The 22043-nt window shown below is 47.0% G+C and overlaps 1 protein-coding gene across 4 annotated transcripts in view; it reads left to right on the top strand.

The window, feature by feature from the left end:
* The first annotated feature begins 1047 nt into the window (after positions 1–1047).
* BLTP2 (bridge-like lipid transfer protein family member 2) overlaps positions 1048–22043 on the top strand; it is a 31202-nt gene continuing 10206 nt past the window's right edge. For 3 of the 4 annotated variants that reach the window (XR_009246901.1, XM_058675573.1, XM_058675574.1), the window contains exons 1-26: positions 1048–1268; positions 2038–2167; positions 2692–2741; positions 3038–3215; positions 3334–3452; positions 3688–3748; positions 3931–4120; positions 4694–4817; positions 4978–5102; positions 5334–5401; positions 5512–5657; positions 6305–6423; positions 6531–6694; positions 6844–7102; positions 7915–8120; positions 11676–12768; positions 13206–13397; positions 13540–13742; positions 13850–13968; positions 14085–14305; positions 14942–15132; positions 15244–15343; positions 15454–15656; positions 16428–16722; positions 20882–21039; positions 21303–21506. Coding sequence is in view for 3 of the 4 variants with exons in the window: in XM_058675573.1 (XP_058531556.1) it covers positions 1201–1268; positions 2038–2167; positions 2692–2741; positions 3038–3215; positions 3334–3452; positions 3688–3748; positions 3931–4120; positions 4694–4817; positions 4978–5102; positions 5334–5401; positions 5512–5657; positions 6305–6423; positions 6531–6694; positions 6844–7102; positions 7915–8120; positions 11676–12768; positions 13206–13397; positions 13540–13742; positions 13850–13968; positions 14085–14305; positions 14942–15132; positions 15244–15343; positions 15454–15656; positions 16428–16722; positions 20882–21039; positions 21303–21506 (4986 nt within the window). In the remaining variant the exon portion in view is untranslated. The remainder of the gene's footprint in view (positions 1269–2037; positions 2168–2691; positions 2742–3037; positions 3216–3333; positions 3453–3687; positions 3749–3930; positions 4121–4693; positions 4818–4977; positions 5103–5333; positions 5402–5511; positions 5658–6304; positions 6424–6530; positions 6695–6843; positions 7103–7914; positions 8121–11675; positions 12769–13205; positions 13398–13539; positions 13743–13849; positions 13969–14084; positions 14306–14941; positions 15133–15243; positions 15344–15453; positions 15657–16427; positions 16723–20881; positions 21040–21302; positions 21507–22043) is intronic. The other variant, XM_058675575.1, reaches the window with a different exon arrangement.

Below are 22043 nucleotides of genomic sequence, written 5' to 3'. Positions count from 1 at the left end.
CAGACACTGCTGAATTGAGTGTGACCTTGAAAGGGGAGGAGGGGAAGGGTAGGGCCCAGGAGATGGAAAATGACTGAGCAGGAGCTAGTGAAGGAATCAGGCTGAGGAGGCAGAGCAACTCTGAACAGCAGGTGCTTTCCATGAGGGCGCCCTTCAGGAGACAATCTGGAAGGGTGCTTATGTGCAGGAGGACAGGACAGCCAAGGGACCTGATAATTTAAATAGTTAATTTCAAATCCTCATGCTTTGATTTCTTTAGCTAGTACTGTATGATATGAGATCCTTCAGATTTTAATCCGTAGCAATCAGCAATTCTAAAGGACATATCTGTCCAGGTCCCTTGTGTTACCGAGAGCAGGAAGCCAGCAAGGCTGACCGTGACCTGGAATTCTCTAGTTTCTGTAATGAACACTTTGCCTCCCAGACACCACCACTGCCTCCACCCCTCCCTTCCCACCACTCCCAGGATCCAGTTCTTGTTAAGTGTAGCAAAAACGTTGAATTTCTCTCATCAAAGGTCAATCAATGCATTTGAATTGACCGGGGCAGTATCCATACAGTAAATAAATGAAAAACTCACAGGTTCCTCTTGTGAATGCAGTGACGTAAGATTTCTGAGATCTTGCAATTACTTCTTGGGTTTCATACTGGACGCTAAAGTTAGATGGAATGCTACTCCTTCAACTCGGGGTACAAACCCGCTCGGAATCCTGAGTTCCGGCCCTAAGCATCCAGTCCGACGGTAACCACACTTCCCGGGCCCTTCCCACCCCACCCCCCGCCTCCAGGAAGTGTGTTTTGAAGCCGAAATGAGTCAGCCAGGTCCAGGGCGAGTCCAGGGAGCAGGTGCGGACTCCAGCCCTCCGCAGTTCCGGGCTCTGTAGGGGTGCGTCCAGGGCGAGTCCAGGGCGGGGCGTGTCAGCTCGCGGTCGGCTCCCCCCGCCCAGAGCCGCTCCCTCACTTTGCGCAAGCAGCCGGTCGTCCCCCGGGCACCGCGGGCGTCGGGCGGGGCGCGGAGGGCCCTCCGCTGGCTGGCTGGCGGGCAGTCAGGGGGCGGAGCGCGCGCGCGCACCAACGCTTCCTCGTCCAGCGTCGCCCCTGCGCGCGCGGCTGGTCGGCCCGCGGCGGCGCTGCGGGATTCCGGCGTCGGGGCCCGGCATGGCGGGGGCCGGGGTCGGCCCGGGCCGGACCCGGACCTAAATGACTCTGCGCCTCACCGCGCTGCTGGTCTTGTTGCTGGTTGCGCTTAGCGCCCTCCTTCTAGGCCGGTGAGGGGCTTCCGCCCACGGCAGAGGGAGGTTGGGGGCGGGGGAAAGGAAAAGAGATTGAGGAGGGGGCGCGCGCTGGGCAGAGGCGCGGGAAGGGGGCCGAGCAGAGGGCGCGCGGCTAGGTTGTGGGGGTGTCTTGCCTTGGGCTTGCGACCCAAGCCCCGGAATAGGTTGTGATTCGAGGGTGGGGCTCGGGAGCGGGCGAGGCCTGTGGACGTGGTGAGGCCGGTACCGAATAGATGGGAGGTAGGGGCCTATGCTGGTCCCCGTTTTACCTTCGCACGTCCCTGCCTGTCCCGGTAGCCCCGCCCTGGGGAGCGGAGGCCGGAGAGCGGCATTTGACCGGGCCAAGGGTGACCTCTCAGTGCCGGCCCCGGGCACACCTGTCTGCAGGTGGGAGGGGGTGTTGGTGGAAACAGTGACCTCAGTGGTGGTAACATGGTCGGATCTGATAGTCGGGGTGATTGACTCCTTTGGGGGGGGGTCCTCTTTTTTTTTTTTTTTTTCCTACCAATCATGTTCCTGCTGAATTGAGAGATGGCTTCCTTCGTGCCCAGCTTGGAGGGTGGAGTTGGTCAGTTGGAGGCCAGGGTCCTGATGCGTGTGTGTGTGTGTGTGTGTCAGAGGTAACTTGGGGACACTGGAGAGTTGTCCAGAGGATCCAGTTTTGCGAGGTCTTCTGAGTTCAATAAGCAGTGAGGGAAGCCATCATTGGGGGAGGGTCTTGCGAACTCGGGGAATTCTTTTTTTTTTTTTTTTTTTTTGGCAGGTGGCTTCTGGTCCGATTGGCCACCAGTTGGTGTCAGCGCAAGCTGCAGGCGGAATTAAAGATTGGCTCCTTCCGCTTTTTTTGGATCCAGAATGTCAGTCTTAAGTTTCAGCAGCACCAGCAAACAGTGGTGAGCTTTGGGAAACGCTCTTGATGTTTGCGAGGGGTCGATCCAGCTGAATTTCAGCTTTTAATTTCCTTTGAAAAAAAAGAAAAAGATCCTGGTTAGCTTCTCTGGTTAACCTCATCCTTGCCATGTCTCATGCTGAGATGATTAGAGCCAGTAGAGGAACACTGGGGTTGTTGCAGCTTGTTGAGTAGAAGATGGTTCTGGGTCACGGAATGTTGCAGGGCACGCAAGGCAGATGGAGGAGTCAAGCACAGAGGAGAGATAACAGGAAACAGAAGTGCTTACTGCTCTGATTCAAGAGGGAGAAACATGGCAACACCTGTAAAAGATACCATAAAGGAGAAATACTGAGCAAGATTGGGAGTGCCAAGCAGAGAAGTGGAAGTGGAATGGGATAGATTTAGAGAAGGAACCCATAGCACCGCTTCTCTTGGGGCCCAGAATGGGTTGTCAGGCTGCTCTTTGCTTACTTGAGGTGGGACAGGGGTAGGGGGTGTTCAAAGCTTTCTGCTGTACTGTTTTAGGAGATTGATAACCTGTGGATTTCCAGTAAACTCTTCAGTCATGATCTACCGTGAGTACCCTCTATCCTCGCTTCTCCTCTTGCAGAATGTTTTGACGTTGGGATTTGAGAATGAGGTTTTTCTGCTGAGAACTCACAGCCCGGAGGGGGAGGTGGTTTCTTGCTAGAATCTCCCTGACAGCCTGGGTGCCATTAACTTGGGAGACAACATACTGGATTACTGCTATGAGAATATCTTGTATTTCCCGGGAGCTAGGGGAATGGATGTTGGGGAGGGGGTGGAGCGGGGCAGGAGACTCCAGTGGGAGGGATGGAGCTGGTGCCAGTGGAGTTTCTCTTCTGGGCAGACACTATGTGGCGTTGTGCTTTGGAGAAGTGCGTATCAGAACGGACCTGCACAAGGTGTCTGGCCTGGCTGCCCCGTTCTCCCAGAGGACTGGGGTGGATCAGAAAGAGCTGTCCTTCAGCCCATCCTTACTGAAGATCTTCTGCCAAGTAAGACAGCTTCTTCCGCTCTCCTGGACGGTACTCTGGGATAGTAGGCTTTGAAATTGTGGGTGGATTTTTCTATTCTGGGCAAATAATGATGAGAAGGAAAGGTGATGCCTTGAAGTTAATCATTGTTCATCCTTGTTCCTTCTAGCTATTCTCCATCCATGTAGATGCTATAAATATCATGGTTCTCAAAGTGGCTACCTCTGAGTCCTTGTGGCATATCCAGATGAGTAGAAGCAAATTTCTTTTGGACAGTGATGGGAAAAGGTAAGCATTGAGAAGAGAGGGCTTGGTGGTCTCATTCTTGCCTCAGAGTTGTTTCAGGGTAGGCGGATGTCAGGGCCTGCTTATTGGAGTATCAGGTTCTCACTCTGTATAATTCTAGGAGTGGCTAAGATTAAGTCTTTCTGCTTGTCTTGTTCCTTTTAGCCAACAGAGCTAGACAGGGATGTAAACAATGAGGGGATGGGCCTAGTGGCCTTAATCTTTTTTTTTCCCCCAGACTTATCTGTAAAGTGAGCTTATCTAAGATCAACAGCAAAGTTCTGAAGAGTGGTCAGTTGGTGAGTATGCCCTGGTCCTTCAGGTGCCTGCTTTCCTCCCGAGCATAAGGTCTGAAGGTATCCAGGCACACAGTCAAGATTCTGTGTTCCTGTGGAGTTGCCGCAAGGTGACAGTGTTGTAGATCACTGTATTTTGACCTCAAACTCCCTGTGTGCTTCTTAAAAGCTTATTCTCCCTGCAGGAAGACACCTGTCTGGTGGAGCTCTCACTGGCCCTGGACCTATGTCTGGAGGTATGCATCAGTAGTTGGCATCTAAAAGTCATCTCCGTGGATGTGTGGACACTGCATGCTGAACTGCACGAAGGCCTCTTCCATAGTCAGCTGTTGCGCCAGGGCTCCAGCCTGGCATCCAAAGCTGCTCCCAGTTCAGGTAAAGACCTGGTCATTGGACTTCTTGGCTGCATTATTCTTAGCCAAGTGGTTTCACTGCTCATATAGGTGTGAGTTAATCACCACGGTCTTTGAACCTGAGGATAGGCAAAGATAATAGAGTATTTGCTTGTGCTGAGTGAAGAACTAATATTTGTGAGTACCTCTCAAAAATCGTACCTGTGCTGTGTGTTTTATGTACATTTTATCACTGAATCCTCAGCATTTCACCAGTAAGGAAGCTGAAGCCTAGAACAATTAGGTAACTTCACTGAAGTCGTATATTTGCTGGCAAGTCAAGTCACTAGCAAAATGAGGGTTTAAAGGATTCGGCCCTAAAGTCTGTATTCTGTAATATCTGTAATAATCTGCTTCCAGTACTGTGATGTTTTTAGAGTCCAGGGAAGGCATACAGCAGATGCCTGGTTCTCTGGGGGATATTTGCCTCGTTGCCTGGATTTGACATGTGATTAGCCTAGTTTATGTGGGGGAGTTTGCCAAAGAAGGCAGGGCATTTTGGAGGAATGAGAGTGTTAGGAACTGATGGTTCTCATGTTACTTATTCCTGTTTCAGAGGTGACAGAGAACTTGGCTGAGCCAGCTCTGCCTGGCCTATACTTGCTCCAGCAGCTCCCAGACCAGGTCGAGGTGAAGATGGAAAACACAAGTGTGGTATTGTCCATGAATAGTCAAAAGAGGTGAGGTCTCTCCTGACAGAGGTGTGGACAGTGATAGCAGGATCTGTATATGCTAAAATCTCCATAAGCAGCCCAATAGCGGCTCTGAGCTTGTCTTTGGGGAAATAGGAAGAGGGAATGGCATTCCATGTCTTTCTGAGCCAGAGTGTCTCTGGTCCAGGCATCTAACTTGGACATTGAAGCTGCTGCGTTTCCTGTACCATCGGGATGAGGATCAGCTGCCCCTGCGAAGCTTCACAGCCAACTCTGACATGACACAGATGAGCACAGAACTCCTGTTGGAAGGTTCATGGGCGGGTGTTAATGCTGAAGGAATGGCAGGCTGAGACTGTTTGTGGCCCATATGGTCTAAGTTGGATGTCAGTGTAGTTGGGGGGGAGGAGGAGGGAATCTATTGAGAAAATAGCCCCAAATCACCATGTTGCTAGCCATCTTGATCTCTGCCTGCCCGCGACCCTCTCTTCATTTTACCTCTCACCTTCTCAGTGCTCTGATCCCGCCTCTTCCCTCTTATAGATGGACTGTTGCTGTCCCAGAGTCGCCAGCGCATTGTCTGCCTCAACTCCCTCAAGGCTAATGTGCAGGTATGAGATGACCGTGGACTGTGACGAATCATTCTTTCTGCCCTCTGCCTCACTGTTAGGAAATAATGACATGGAGTTCAAGCCCACAGTTCTGATCTTCTCCGTTCTAGGTGACCACCATTGACCTCTCAGCCTCTCTGCTTCTGAACACTTGCATCATTCACTACCGGCACCAGGAGTTCTCACACTGGCTGCACATGCTTGCACTGGAGATGCAGGGATCCGGTTCACCTGTTCAGCAGCAAAGGAAAGAAAGGTCAGTTTAGTCTTTTCCAACTACCGTCTTAGCAGGACAGTTCTCTTGGTCTGATGCATCTTGTGTTGAATATGTCTTTGATTGTTTGGTTTTCCCAAATCTTAGTCTCAGTGGCAATCCTATTTTATCTGTCTTCCCCATTAGACTAAATTCCTTGGTGACAGGATCGTGTCCTCTTCATTACTGTGTCCTCAGTGCCCAGCCCTTGCCTTGTACTAAATAAACATTTGTTGAACTGAACATAAAGGGTAACGAATGTCTTGCCTGCGTTGTATTTTAAGGTTGCAGTGCCATGTCCGGTTTTGAGTGCTTGCATGTATGGCACCAAGACCTGAAGGTTAATGGTTTGGAAGTGATGCCTGTTGGTTATTAGGTAAAATCAAATGATATTGCAGATAGTCACCATGTTTGACTATGAAAATGGCAATTTGATATGTTTTCACCTAAAACCTTTCTGATGTTAACTCCACATTGCCATGGGACTAGCAGCAAACTGATGACTTGAGCGTTTTATTTTCTAAGTTGTATCCCTTCCTAAGAATCACAAAACTCTTGAATTCTCAACCTGATTTTGAGAACTTCAGGGATCTTTCATGATAAGCTGCCGTGGTTTCCTTGCCAAACCATCTTGTCTTGTTTCTGTGTAGGACCTTTCCCCAGATCTTGGCTCCCATCATCTTTAGCACCTCCATTTCCAATGTCAACATTTCCATTCAGCTTGGAGATACACCACCTTTTGCCTTGGGATTCAATTCCATCTCTCTGGGTAAGGCTCTGTGAATGGAGGAACAGGAATCTGTCCCTTAGCGGAATCAGGGCCAGTTGATAGGCACAGTGGCTCCATAAAACGTTCCTTTCCCCTCTTTCCCTCAGATTACCAGCACCTCAGGCCACAGAGCATCCACCAGCGAGGCGTTCTAACTGTGGACCACCTCTGCTGGCGTGTGGGCAGTGACTCCCACATTCAGCGGGCACCACACCCACCTAATATGCATGTGTGGGGTGAGGCGCTTGTCCTGGACTCCTTCACACTACACGTAGGTGGGGTGCTGGGTGAACATGGCCCACACAGCTTCTTCATTTTATGCTTCTGAGTCCTGAGCTCCCTGTTTGCAGCAGACGATGCGTCAGAGTGTTAACAGAACTGTATGGCCACTCCCAGTGGGTTCCTCTGCTTCTTTTGTAGGGTAGCTATAATCAGCCTCTGAGCCTGTCCAGCACCCAGTCAGATACCCTCTTTCTTGACTGTACTATCCGAGGACTTCAGGTAGAAACGTCGGATACCTGTGCCCAGTGCCTGTCTCGTATCTTATCCTTCATGCATCCACCATCTGGGAAGTCAGCTGTCTCTAGAGAATCTTCGTTTGCAGAATGTGTGTCATTACTGTGGAAGGTGGACTTGAAGGTGGAAGACATGAACTTGTTCACTCTTTCAGCGTTGGTTGGTAAGTAGAGTTAGTGGGTGTATTCTGATGTGGATAATGTATAACTAAAGCAGATTATTCTGGTTTAGTCTGTACTTATTTGACGTGAAGCTGATTATCTGGGTATTTTTTTAATTAGAGGCACAAGGGGCAGGCATTTAGCATAGTAGTTGAGATGCCCAAGTCCCATATCAGAGTGTTTGGGTTCTGGCTCTGGCCTCTGATTCCGAATTCATGCTAATTCACATCCGGGGAGGCTGTGGTGATGTTCAGTCCCTGTAGATGGAGTTCCTGGCTCCAGTCTTAGTTTAGCCCGGTCTTGGTCATTGCAGGCATCTCTGGAGGTTGAACTAATAGATAAGAGCTCTCATCTTACTCCAGCTGTCTGCCTTTCAAATAAATCAATAAATTAAGGGCCTGAGATGCTGGAAATGTTGCATAACTCTTGGGCTTCTTGATGTGTCCTAATGGCTTATGAAAGGCAGATATTAAGTAGGCCATAAGAAAAGGTCTTAACTTTGATGTGGTTGAGAAAAATGAAACCCATGTAGCTTTTTATTGCCTGTGTGTACAGTTTCAGTGACATGAATGATCATCTAGCAGTCTAAATCATCCAGCTCATCTGGAGATCTAAATGATATAACCCTGTGTAGTCTGTAGGAGTTAGATAACTTTGGCTCTGTTAGATCTAGTTAGGTTCAGATGGGAAAGGGAAAATTTCCTTAATAAATGAGAGGTAAACTTGCCTCATGAGGAGTTAGCTAGTGTAAAGGGAAAAAGAAAGGGAGGACTGAGAGCTGGGCACCAATGTTGACCTGACTTCTGGGTGTTAGGTGCTTCAGAATTGCGACTGGACACACTGACTGTCCTGGGCAGTGCCGAGACCTCCACGGTGGGGATTCAAGGACTTGTGCTTGCCCTGGTGAAGTCGGTCACGGAGAAGATGCAGCCTTGTTGCAAAGCCCCTAACATCCCCACTCCAGTGCTCAGCCTCTCCATGCTCTCCCTCACCTACCACAGCAGCATCCGTTCCCTGGAGGTAATCATGGTGGGACCATGCTGGGCTCTTCTTGTCTTAAGGCCTTTCTCAGTCTTTGTTACTCTCGCCATAATGCTCACTTCATGGAAGGCAGACTTGCTTCTTACATTTTTTTTAAAGATTTATTTATTTCCCCCCAAAAAAACGAAACGAAACAAAACAACAACAAAAAAATTAGAATAGATGTACAGTAAGGAAAGCTTAGAACCAGACAGGAAATGGTCAGCGGGGACTCACATATACCTTACTAGGTAGGACATGAAAATAAGTTACTCCTCACTGGAGAATTGAAGATTTCTCTGCACACCCCTCCTAAAACTGTTCTGTGCCTCAACTGTTGACATATGCCTTGTTAAAGTTATAAGCCAGTTTGGACTATCCTAAAATCTGCCAAGTTCAGTAAAAATTATGCTTCAATACAATAAACTGCTAAATACAAAAATGAAAATAGACATGAGACAGATGAATAGTATCCTATAGCCATTTTAAGGTGGATAGAAGCCGGTTGTATATAAACTAAAATTGAAATGTCAATGAAGTAGTCACAGGATGTGGTTAAGAACTTGTATTTTCTAACATATCAGTCACTCAATATCATGTCAGTTATCTCCATAATGTTGTAAACTGTTGTTGATGTTATGTTATGGCTTTTAATTGGTCGGGACGATATTCTGCCAGCTCTGCTTTTAGACCAGAGATGGTCTCCCCAAGAAACTGTTGAATTTATCTGGACAGTAAGATGCTGGACTCTATGCATGGTACATGCTTGTAATGAAAGAAGCATGACTGGATTTGAACTATAATACTGCAATAAGGTAGAGTAACCCACCATGGGAGGAAGGTAACGGGGAGGGGTTAAGGAAACCTCAGAGCCTATGAAACGATGTCATAAAATGACATGCAATAAAAAAAAAGATTCATTTATCTTTATTGGAAAGGCAGATATACAGAGAGGAGGAGAGACAGAGAGAAAGATCTTCAGTCCGATAGTTCACTTCCCAAGTGGCTGCAACAGCTGGAGCTGAGCCAATCTGAAGCCAGGTGCCAGGAGCTCCTCGGGGTCTCCCACACGGGTTCAGGGTCCCAAGGTCTTGGGCGGTCCTCGACGGCCCTCCCAGGCCACAAGCAGGGAGCTGGATGGGAAGCGGGGCCCCCGGGATTAGAACTGGCGCCCATATGGGTTCCTGATGCGTTCAAGGCGAGGACCCCAACCACCACACTATCGCGCTGGGTGCGCTTCTTACATTTTTAATTTTTACAATGAAATTTAAAATATATTTATACCTAGAGAGAAAATACATGAGCTTCCATGTACCCAGGTTCAATAATCACAAGTTAAAGACCAATTGGTCTAAGTTATACTCCATCTAGGCTCTAGGATTATTTTGAAGAACAGATACATATAATTTGTTATAAATATTTCAGGGGTGGTGAGTGTTTAGCCCAGCAGTTAAAGTGCCAGTTAAGACACATGCATCCTGTAAAAGAATATTGCCTGAGTTCATTAGTCGGCTCTGATTCTGGCTCCTGACCCTACCTACCAAAGCAGACTCTACAGTGATGGCTTAGTGATTGAGTTCCTGGCTCCTGGCTTAGCCCTGATCATTGTGGACATTTGGGAAAGTGAACTAGCAAATGGGAGCTCACTTTCTCTTAAGAAAAAAATTTTTGTTCACTATGTATCTGAAAAATCTGTTTTTTCTTTTAGGTTTTAAGATTTATTTATTTTATTACAAAGTCAGATATACAGAGAGGAGGAGAGACAGAGAGGAAGATCTTCCATCCGATGTTCCACTCCCCAAGTGAGCCACAACGGCCAGTGCTGTGCCAATCCGAAGCCGGGAACCAGGAACCTCTTCTGGTGTCTCCCACGCGGGTGCAGGGTCCCAATGCATTGGGCCATCCTCGACTGCTTTCCCAGGCCACAAGCAGGGAGCTGGATGGGAAGTGGAGCTGCTAGGATTAGAACTGGCGCCCATATGGGATCCCGGGGCTTTCAAGGCGAGGACTTTAGCCGCTAGGCCACGCTGCCGGGCTTCTTTTAGTTTTAAATAATGGTTTAGTATGGGCGCTGTGTGATGGCTCAATTTACTCCTCCTAAAAGCACCAGGATCTCATATGGGTGCCTGTTCCTGTCCCAGCTGCTCTACTTTCCATCCAGCTTTCTACTTATGGTCTGGGAAAGCAGTGGAAAAGCCTTGAGATCCTGCAGGAGAGACCTGGTGGAGGCGCTTGGCTTTGGATTGGCTCAGCTCTGGGTATTGTGGCTATCTGGGAAGTTAACCAGCTGATGGAAGGTCTTATCTGTTTGTCTCTCCTCTGTAAATCTGTCTTTCCAATAAAAATAAATAAAATCAATCTTAGAAAAAAAAACTAATGATAAAAAAATTTTAAAAACAGATTAAATTTTTAAAAAGTAAATGATGCTCTAGTGTCATTTTATGGAAGCATTTAGCTTATGAGAATATGAACAGGCTAGAAGAGATCTGAAAGTAGAGACAATGGCACTTTTTTTTGTTTTAAGATTTATTTTATTTTTATTGGAAAGTTAGATATACAGAGAGGAAGATCTTCTGTCAGTAGATTTACTCCCCAAGTGGACGCAACAGCTGAAGCTGAGCTGAGCCGAGCCGATCTGAAGCCAAGAGTCTCTTCCAGGTCTCCTACACGGGTGTAGAATTCCAAGGCTTTGGGCCGTCCTCGACTGCTTTCCCAGGCCACAAGCAGGGAGCTGGATGGGAAGTGGGGCTGCCGGGACACAAACTGGCACTTATATGGGATCCTAGCACGTTCAAGGCGAGGACTTTAGCCACTTGGCTACCACACCAGGCCTGGGATGATGGTGCTTTTTGAGAAATTTCTTCGTACCTTTATTCCCTGTGTAGCAGGTGGGCCTGAGACCTCCCTAGGAACAGGCTGTGTTTTCCCATTTTTTAGAATTCACATTCCTTGGGAAACTGAGGAACTTCCTCTTTAGAGGCCATAACTTGAATTTTCTGCCCTGAAATTTTAATTTACTCTGTCCACTTAGATTATCAAAACTGTTTTTGAAGCTGATGGAGGTTCTGCTTGCTTCCTTGAGGCATACTGTCACCTCAGTCAGCTGTTGTGTTGACCTATGTGATTAGTGCTTTTTATTATACTGTTCAAGAGTTAAGTTGAGAGTCCATTCATAAGCCTTTCAGATCACAGTGGTTATCAGACATTCTGGGGTTTGTAAAAAGGTGATTCATGAGTAGAAACATAAAGCCAAGTGAATTATTGAGTACATGCTGTATATACTTGATGTGCTGCGATAGATACCAAAGAATTAAAACATATGGCCAGTATTCTCAGATGGTAAAATATGATTAAGGAAAACTTAAAAAGAAAGTGTAAGTGTAAGGTGAATAACAACCTTTAGTTCAGCATATTAGTGGTAAGGGTAGCAAAGCAAGACAGTAGTTTGTGGTTATTCAAGAAGGCTGGGTGGAGATTGTTCTTGGGCCATGTGTGGCTGTCTCTGCCTGGCTGGGGCATGATAATGGACGGGTCTTTTCCTGTTGCTCCCTGCAGGTCCAGTGTGGCGCAGGGCTGACCTTACTCTGGAGCCCCTCAGATCACATGTACCTGTACCAGCATGGCTTGGCGGCTCTGCAGTGCCGAGACCTCCTGAGGACCACCATGCTCCCCAAGGCTGTTCCATCCTTTGCACTCGAGGTTCCAGAGTCCATGTCGGAGGCAGGAGACCATCCACCTGAGCCAGTTCCTCCAAAGAGGCTGCTAAAACTAACACTGGAAGTGAGCACAGCCAAGCTGACAGCTTTTGTGGCAGAGGACAAGTTCATCACCCTGGCTGCAGAGAGTGTGTCACTGAGCCGACATGGAGGGTCGCTGCAGGCTTACTGCCCTGAACTGGCTGCTGGCTTTGACGGCAATAACATCTTCAATTTCAAAGAGGTGGAGGTCCAGCTTCTGCCTGAGTTGGAAGAGATGATTCTCCACCGGAACCCCTTTCCTGCCCTCCAGACCCTGCGCAACCGGGTTTGGCTCCTCTCCCTTGGTTCAGTGTCAGTGGAGTTTCCTTACCAGTATGACTTCTCCTGCACTCTGGATGAGGCCGTGGGAGTTCAGAAGTGGTTGAAGGGGCTGCACCGAGGGACTCATGCATGGGCCTCTCCAGGCTCTGCTCCACTTCCCCCTGATCTACTGTTAAAGGTTCAGCACTTCTCTTGGGTTTTCCTGGATGACATCTTTGAGGTGAAACTCCATGATAACTATGAACTGATGAAGGATGAGAGTAAGGAGAGTGCCAAGAGGCTGCAACTGCTGGACGCCAAAGTGGCTGCCCTTCGGAAACAGCATGGGGAGCTCCTGCCAGCCCGCAAAATTGAGGAACTCTATGCCTCTTTGGAACGCAAAAACATTGAAATTTACATCCAGCGTTCCCGTCGTCTCTATGGCAACACACCCATGCGTCGGGCACTGCTCACTTGGAGCCTGGCAGGGCTAGAGCTGGTGGCTCTGGCAGATGCCTCCTTTCACGGGCCTGAGCGTGTGATAGAACAGGTTAGAGAGCTCGACCCAGGCAGCCCTTTTCCTTCTGAGGGGATGGATCTTGTTATCCAGTGGTGTCGCATGCTCAAGTGCAGTGTCAAGGCCTTTCTGGGTAAGTAGTGCTTCTCTTTGCATTCAGAGCCTGATGTTTGTTGCCCTTTGAGCTTCAGGGAGTTCCCTGAGTGAGGACAGAGGAGTGAGGCTATATTGGGAACTGTGGCTGTCTTGGGATGGGTGGAGTAGGATGGGTGGACTCCCTTCCTTTTCTTTGTTCCTGAATTTTGCACTGAAACTGCTTGGCTGAAATAAAGGAACAACTAACGCAGTCATCTTCAAGGCTGTTGTGGCTCTTGGTACTCAGTGCTGTGCCCCTTATCTTCTATTCCAGGGTCTCTGTGCCCTTTCTCAGCTCAGCTGCCAGCTGCCCTTGTCCTCTCAGTTGATTTTATAAATATGGGTGGGTAAAACTGATGGAGAGAAAAAAACAGATGCCTGAGAGTGCCAGGCCAGCCTCAGAATAACCAGTGTGTATCTCCCTTGTAATATAAGTTCGGATCAGAGACTATCCTCGCTACCTGTTTGAGATCCGTGACTGGCGGCTGACAGGTCGACTTGTGGGCACTGAGCAGAGTGGTCAGCCTTGCTCCCGTCGACGTCAAGTCCTGCGCTTGGGGCTTCCATGGGGCAATGTGGTAGTAGAGAGGAACATGCCCCCACTGAAGTTCTACCATGACTTCCACTGTGAGTAAAAAAGGCTGGTTGGTTGGTTTGGTTGAGGGATGTTTGAGATGATGGAGGGATGTAAGCTGAGGTATTCTGGAGTGAAGGAAAGAGATGGGTGGAGTCATGTGACACACTATATAGCCTTTGTTCTTCTATGCAGCAGAAATCTTCCAGTATACAGTGGTGTGGGGTCCATGCTGGGATCCAGCTTGGACCTTAATTGGCCAATGTGTGGACCTCTTGACTAAGCCTTCTGCTGATCCCAGCCCACCCTTGCCCTGGTGGGACAAGAGCCGTCTCATCTTACATGGAGACTGGCACATGGACATTGAACAGGCGAACTTGCACCAGCTGGCTACTGAGGTAAGGGGTCCCATGTGTTGTTTTCTCATGAGGATGGTAAGGTTGGGACCTGTCCAACACATGGGGGAATACCCATATCTCACCAGGTATTTTGGCATGGTTTATAGGATCCATACAACACAACTGAAAATATGCACTGGGAATGGAGCCACCTGTCTTTTCACTGGAAGCCTGGTCAGTTTGTGTTCAAAGGTGACTTGGATATCAACGTGCGAACAGCTTCTAAGTGAGTGGAGTGACAGGTGGTGCCCAGCTGGATGGGGTCCCCGAGAAGGAGAGTAGAAGAGCCTCGGGGAAGCAAAGGACTGTGTCACTGAGGGCTGGGGTTCTGTTGTGGGGCAGGTATGACGACTGCTGCTTCCTTCACCTGCCTGAGCTCTGCATGACCCTGGACCTGCACTGGCTGTGCCATGGGAACCCACATGATCACCACGGTGTCACCCTGAGGGCCCCCGAGTTCCTGCCAGAGGTGCCTCTGGGGCAGCTGCATGATTCCTACCGGGCTTTCCGCTCTGAGAACCTCAACCTCTCCATCAGGATGGACCTGACTCAGCATAGCGGGAGTAAGACTTGACTTGGGGCAATAGGGAGGGAGGGCTGGACCTGCTGGGGAAGAGACAGGAAAAGGCAAGGGAGAATGTGGGTTACAGTGTCTTTTTTCAGAGAGGCTTACTCAAGTTTTTTTCGGGCTGCTAAAACAATAATCAGTATAAACTCAATGATTTGTAAACAGACACATATTTCTCATATCTGTGGAGTTTGGGAAGCACCCACATCAGGGGGCCGACAGATTTGGTGTTTGGTGAGAACTTGTTTATAGAAGGCGCCTTCTTGCTGCATCTCATGTGGTGGAAGGAGCCAAAGTGGTCCCTTGGTCCTCTTCTACAAGGGCATCAATCCTTCTCTGGAAGTGTCTGCCCTTGTTTTATGATCACATCCCACAGGCCCACCTCTTGGTACTCTTGGGGGTTAGGATTTCAGTGTATGAATTTTGGGGAAACACAGACAAACAGATCACAGTAGTAGGTAGAAATAAAGAGAGATTATAGAGCCTTAAAAGACAGAGGCGGACATTGTCAGATGCTGAGGCTGGGTGTTGTGTGGGATTTTAACCCTCTAAAACCTGAAGCTAGGGAAGGCTTTAGCTTCACCTCTGTGTTTCAGCTACATCTGAGAAGTGTCTGTCCTTTCCTTTACAGCCATGTCTCAGCCCCGAATTCTGCTATACAGTAGTACCCTACGATGGATGCAGAACTTCTGGGCCACCTGGACTAGTGTCACCAGGCCTATCTGCAGGGGAAAGCTCTTCAATAACCTGAAACCAAGCAAGAAGAAACTTGGCCAGCACTACAAGCAGCTTTCCTACACTGCACTTTTTCCTCAGCTTCAGGTCAGGCCCTATTGTCACTTTTCTTCCCTGCTTTCCTTATTTTCTCAGAATGGGTCTTTTAATCATCTCTCTCCTGACATCTTTTATTGAGGATTACACTCTCATTGCCAGGTGCATTATTGGGCCTCATTTGCGCAGCAGCGGGGCATCCAAATTGAATGCAGTCAGGGCCACGTCTTCACTCGGGGAACTCAGCGGCTCATACCTCAAGGTAGCTTCAAAGACCCTCTGTGCCCTCTAGCCTGGTCCCATCCCCCTTCTCCCTTCATCTCACACTGTCTTTCTGTTCCATCTTCATGGGCTCTGTGTGCCTCTTCTCAGCAGGCACAGTGATGCGGCGCCTTATCTCTGAGTGGAGTGTTACCCAGATGGTGAGTGACCTGAGTCAGGTGACTGTCCACCTAATGGCCTCACCCACTGAAGAGAATGCTGATCACTGCCTTGATCCCCTGGTAACAAAGACCCACCTGCTGAGCCTGTCTTCCCTCACCTACCAACGTCACAGCAATCGAACAGCTGAGGAGGTACTGCCTGACACACTGTTTCCTTATTTCAGTCTGCTTGGGCTGACATAACAGAACACTGTAGTCTGGGTGGCTTCAACAACAAAAGTCCACTTCTCAGTGGTGGAGGATGTGAAGTCCAAGTCCAGCATTCCAGCCAGGGTGGACTCTTATGAGGTCCTTCTGGCTTGTAGACAGCTAGCTGCCTTCTGTTTGTGTCCTCACGTGGCGAAGAGAGAGTGTGAGCGTTCTAGTGCCACTTTGAGTAATACTAATCCTATCTTGAGCACCTTGCACTTGTGATCTCACCTAAGCCTAGTTATTTCCCGAAGGCTCCATCTCTTGAGGGGCTGGGTTCTCAACATCAGGATCCATCAGAGTAGAATTAAGCCTAAGAGCTTGCTAAAGTTATTAATAGCCCAAGCATACTTGTCATTACTAAACCAAGTTCTCACTTGGTTTAGCTGTATTAGCTTCTTTCCTTATTAAAATTTTCTCCTTCTAAAGATGTTTCTTTCCCCTTAAGGAAATAAAGTAAAAGCCTTTTTTTTTTTTTTTTTTTGAGTACTTTATTTGGGCTAGCTTATCTTCCTCAATTAGGGAAACTGAAATTTTTACTCATTTAAAACACAGTGCATATAATTAGAATGTGATATGCTGTATAGGCTAAGACTGTCTTCCTGTCTTCTCCAGATAGGTTTCTTTTTTCAGCAAGCATGTTCTCTGTATTTGCAGTTCAGTCCACTGATAGGAATTTCCATACAAGCCTGAGGTTCTTTTCCTGTTTCTTAGGAGCTTTCTACTCGAGATGGTGATCCTGCCTTTCACACACACCAGCTGTACTTGGTAGATTTACGGATTTCCTGGACAACCACCAATCGGGACATTGCCTTTGGGTTATATGATGGCTACAAAAAGGCAGCTGTGCTGAAGCGTAATCTCTCTACTGAGGCCTTGAAGGGGTTAAAGATTGATCCCCACATATCAGCCAAAAAGCCAAAGCGGGGAGGTTCCACTAGTGTCCCAGCTGCGCCTCATGTCAACACGCCTGGCTTCAGTGGGCGGCCTGACAAGGGGTCATCAGGAGGTAAGCTGGGACAATTGAGACTGTGGGTTTTGGGATATGGCACAGACATAGGCTTAGATGGAAGTTTGGGAAGGACTGAATCAGGGCCAATTCTGTCTGTATGTAGAGATGAAAACTTAACTTTTTCCATGTTAGCTCTTAGGAGAAGCAAGATGTTGAAGAACATTAAAGAATCTGGTCCTGTGATTAGAAGAGGATCAGAAGTAATGATGAGACCAAACAAAATAAGAGAAAGAAGCAGAGGATTAGAGGATTGTTCTGTGGTTTTAGTGAATGCTTAATAGGCACAAAACACTGCCCTGGGTTCAGTAAGGGTTATAGAATATAAGACATACTGAATTTATCATCTCTGGATGAGCTAAGGTTTGTTCATTCGTTTGCTAAATCATTAATTCATCTATACATAATTTTTTTTTTTAATTGGAAAGTCAGATATACAGAGAGGAGGAGAGACAGAGAGGAATATCTTTCGTTCAGTGATTCACTCCCCAAATAACCACAGTGGCCGGATCTGAGCCAATCCGAAGCCAGGAACTTGGAGCTTCTTCTGGGTCTCCCATGCTGATGCAGGGTCCTAAGGCTTTGGGCCGTCCTCAATTGCTTTCCCAGGCCACAAGCAAGTTGCTGGATGGGAAGTGGGGCTACCGGAACACAAACCAGCACCTATTTGGGATCCCGGCGTATTCAAAGCGATGACTTTAGCTGCTAGGCCACCGCACTGCGACCTATTGAAGATTTTAATATGTCAGACAATGCCAGAGAAACTAGGAACCTAGAAGTGAAGGGAAACTCAAACTCATTAGGATGATCCATGTAAATTGGAATTTTATTGTGAAAATGAATGAATGTTCCCGGCATGGTGGCGTAGCAGCTAAAGTCCTCGCTTTGAATATGCCGGGATCCCATATGGGTGCTGGTTTGTGTCCCGGCAGCCCCGCTTCCCATCCAGCTGCCTACTTGTGGCCTGGGAAAGCAGTCAAGGACGGCCCAAGGCTTGGGACCCTGAACCTGCATTGGAGACCCAGAAGAGGCTCCAGGCTCCTGGCTTCTACTCAGCTAAACTCTGGCTGTTGCAGTCACTTGGGGAGTGAATCTATAGACGGAAGATCTCTGTGTCTCTCCTCCTCTCTGTATATCTTACTTTCCAATGAAAATAAATAAGTAAATCTTAAAAAAAATGAATGTTTTAAGATGTTCTAGAGTACTATGAAAATCAGTTTTTGCCTTTTTGGCTAAGATCAAGTGTAGAGTACCATGAAAAACCACAAAAGAAAGTATTTAAATTAGTATGGGAGGGTCTGAAAAAAAAGTCACAGAGGTGATGGCAATTGAGATGAGTCTTAAAAGATGAGCAAGATTTCAACAGGGAAGGACAAAGGAGAGGGCATTTTGGGGAGAGGAAATGAATAGTGCCAAGGAGGGCAGGTATGGTGAGTTTGAGAACATGATGAAAAGTGACACATGTCAGCAGACAGATGATGCAGGACTTTCTCCTGACGGGTGAAGGATGGAGTACAAACAGGGAAGGCTTTGTGAGGATGTAGCATTTGAACTGGGCCAGGAAGGCTTCGTATGGTTTGAACTTGAGGAAACTGGGAGGGCAGCCTAGCTCCAGGAAATAGCTGAGTGGGAGTGGAATTGGAAAAGTTCCATATGCTCAAAGGAGAGCAGGTTCGGACTTGGCTGATAGATTAAGGGGAACAGAGAGAGCTCAGGCTGCAAAGGGATGATGAAGATCGGGCAGCACTAGCTTTTCATCCAGGGCGAAGGCATTTGTGCTTTTGAGTCAGCAGATGATGATAGAACTACTCAGGGGTTTTTGTTTTGCTTTGTTTTTTATTCATTTGAAAGGCACGAGTTACACAGAGGGAGAGACAGAAGAAGATATTCCACTGTTTTTTTCTCCCAAAAGCCTGGAATTTCCTTCTGGTCTTCCATGTGAGTGGCAGGGACCCAGGTCCCTGGGCCATATTCTCCTTTCCCAGACATATTATTAGCAGGGAGTTGTATCAGAAATGTAGCAGTCAGGGCTTGGCAGCATGGCCTGGTGGCTAAGTTCCTCGCCTTGATCCCATATGGCCGCTGGTTCTAATCCTGGCAGCTCCACTTCCTCTCTGTCTCTCCTCCTCTCAGTATATCTGACTTTGTAATAAAAAAAAAAAAAAAAAATCTTTGCTTTAAAAAAAAAAAAAAGAGAAGAAAAGAGAAGAAATGTAGCAGTCAGTACGCAGACCTGGGCTCATGTGGGATGCTGGTTTCAGGCAGTGCTCGGTTAACAGTGGCCTCTACTGAAGGTTTTTTAATAGGACTTGTATCATCATTAGAGTTTTACTTTCGGGGAGATAAATTTGGCAGTGGTGTGTAGGAGGACTGGAGAGAATGAAAGTAGAAGTGGGGAGACAAATTAGGAAAATTACTGTGTCTGAATAGGAGGCAGTGAGGGCTGGAGCTAGTCAGAGGCATGGAGATACAGATTATGATTATAGACAGTAGAGTGCATCCAGATGTGACCATTGGTTAGAAGGAGTTTTAAAAAGAGAAAATAAATGCTGGCGCTATGGTATAGCAGCTAAAACTGCCATCTGTGATGCTGGCATTCCAAATGGGTGTGAGTTCAAGTCTTGGCTGTTCCACTTCTGATCCAGCTCCCTGCTGGTGTGCCTGGGAGGACAGCAGAGACTGGGGAGAGTGCTTGGGCTCCTGCACTCAGGTGAGAGACCCAGAAGAAGCTCCTGCTTTAGCCTGGCCATCTGAAAAGTAACTGGTAAATAGAAGATCTCTGTGTCTCTGTAACTCTGCCTTTTAAATGAATAAATAAATCTTAAAACAGAGAAAGTAGGATTTGAACCCTGTGATTGGTATCATGATAATAGTGATATAAAAATTTGGAGAGCCAGTGGCCAAACAGATTCAAAGAAGTATAAAGTTAAAGTTGGGTGTACTGAGCTTGTAGCATTAGGAGGTTGTGTAGCCTGACAGCAGGAGTTTGGGGTCGAAAAGCTGTAGGCTAATGGTAGCAGTTTGGGAATTTCATCATATAGTCAAGAGTCAATGCTGATTTAAGAACAGCTGCTTCCTGTGTGGCAGGTACTGCAAAGTTGTTGTTGTTTTTTTTTTTTTTTTTAAGTCGATTCTTCCAAATACTTATATCAAAATTCCTATTACTTTTTGTTTGTTTTTTAAGGATTTATTTATTTTTATTAAAAAGTCAGATGTAGACGGAGGAGGAGAGACAGAGAGGAAGATCTTCCATCCGATGGTTCACTCCCCAAGTGACCGCAACGACAGGTGCTTTGCCAATCCCGAGCCAGGAGCCAGGAACTTCCTCCAGGTCTCCTATGTGGGTGCAGGGGCCCAAGGTTTTGGACCATCCTCTACTGCTTTCCCAGGCCACAGGCAGGGAGCTGGATGGGAAGTGGAGCTCCCGGGAATAGAACCGGCGCCCAAATGGGATCCTGGTGCGTTCAAGGCGAGGACTTTAGCCACTAGGCTACTGCGCTGAGCCGGCAATTCTTGTTACTTTAAAGACAAGGAAACAGGCACAAAGGGGTTAAAGCAAGCTATCCAAAATCACAGAGAAGTAGTAGATACAAGATCTTGAACACAGGCCAGCTATTTTCTTTCTGCAGACCAAAAGTCTTACCTGCAATACTGTGTAAACAGACAAAACCATTAAGAATGAGAAGGGAATAAGAATGGCTCTTAGGAGATGCTTAATCACTAAGACGTGGAAAAAGGAAGAAGAGGGTCTAGAAAATAATCAGAGGAAGCAGCAAAGCTAAGCAAATGCTGTGACCCTGATGACAAAGGAGTAAACTCAACTAGAAAGGAGTGGTCACAAGTAAGTACAGAAAGTAATTGAAATGCAAGAGAAAATAATGGGAGAAAGAATTTTAAATACCACCACTTGCTTAACTTTTCGGTTTCTGTTGGAAACTCTTATTTTTATTAAAATTGAGGGAGAAATTAATTGACAGCCTTTAATTTGCATTGAGGGGTGGGTTGGAATGGGTTGGGTTGGGCTCGAGTTCCCAGTTAGGCTGTATGAATTCAATCCAGTCTCTAGCCAGAGGAATGAAGGGAAGGCCAGTTTCGCCTGGTATGTATTCTCTTTGCCTTTGACATTGTGACTTTTCCCCATTTCTTACTTATCTACCAGGTGCTTACATGTTGCAGAAGCTGATTGAAGAGACAGACAGGTTTGTAGTCTTCACAGAAGAGGAGTCAGGTATGAGTGAGCAGTTGTGTGGCATTGCTGCCTGCCAGACAGATGACATCTACAACCGCAACTGCCTTATTGAGCTGGTCAACTGCCAGGTATCTTTTCTTTACCAGAACATTCCCAACACTGAACTAGATGATAACCATATTGTTCATATCCTCCCACCTCTAGTTAAGTACAGATAGAGCTCCTAAATTTCTTTTTTCTGTAGGTAGCACAAATAATCATTTCTGTATCTAAAAACCAGTAAAGTTCACTGAGTAAGCCAGAATTAGATCCAAATGCAGTAGTTGGTATATATTATATTCACCTTCTTATCTTCCTTGGTGGTTTAATTCTGCCTCTGTATCTGGTATAGATGGTTCTTCGAGGAGCAGAGACAGAAGGCTGTGTCATTGTATCAGCTGCCAAAGCCCAGCTGCTACAGTGCCAGCACCATCCAGCCTGGTATGGTGACACACTCAAGCAAAAGACCTCTTGGACTTGCCTGTTGGATGGCATGCAGTATTTTGCCACCACTGAAACCAGTCCTGAACAGGATGGCCGACAGCTCTGGTTAGAGGTTAGTCCTTGGGGCTGGGAAGGCCTCTTAATGTCATTTTCTGCAGTTACTCTCTTGCACTAAATAGCTAAAAGATTCTTGATAGCGTCTGTTACCCCTAGCCAGCTTAGCAAAATAATGAGGCCAATAATACTGTGAATGGGTAGTCTCTGTATGTCCATAGTGGTATTGTTTGTTTTTGTTGTTGTTGTTTGTTTTGTTTAATTTCATGATATTCTATTTCATTGCGAAAGAAACTGATTTCCTACCACTAGAAAAAAATGGGTAGGGGATTTTTTTACATTTGAAGCTGCTGATCCCTGTTAGTAAGCTAGTAAGCTTTATTATTATTATTATTATTTATTTATTTATTTATTTATTTATTTATTTATTTATTTATTTCAGGTTTGTTTGTTTGAGTTACAAAGACAGAGGGAGAATCAGAGATTTCTATGTACTAGTTCACTTCTCAGCTGCAACAGCCATGACCGAGCCAGGTTGAAACCAGAAGTCTGTCTCCCACATGTGTAGTAGGGACCCAAGTACTTGGGACCATCT

Source organism: Ochotona princeps, chromosome 17 (assembly GCF_030435755.1).
Source record: "Ochotona princeps isolate mOchPri1 chromosome 17, mOchPri1.hap1, whole genome shotgun sequence".
Classification (NCBI taxonomy): domain Eukaryota; kingdom Metazoa; phylum Chordata; class Mammalia; order Lagomorpha; family Ochotonidae; genus Ochotona; species Ochotona princeps.
The sequence above is the reverse complement of the archived record's forward strand: the minus strand, read 5'-3'. Positions and strand labels throughout refer to the sequence as shown.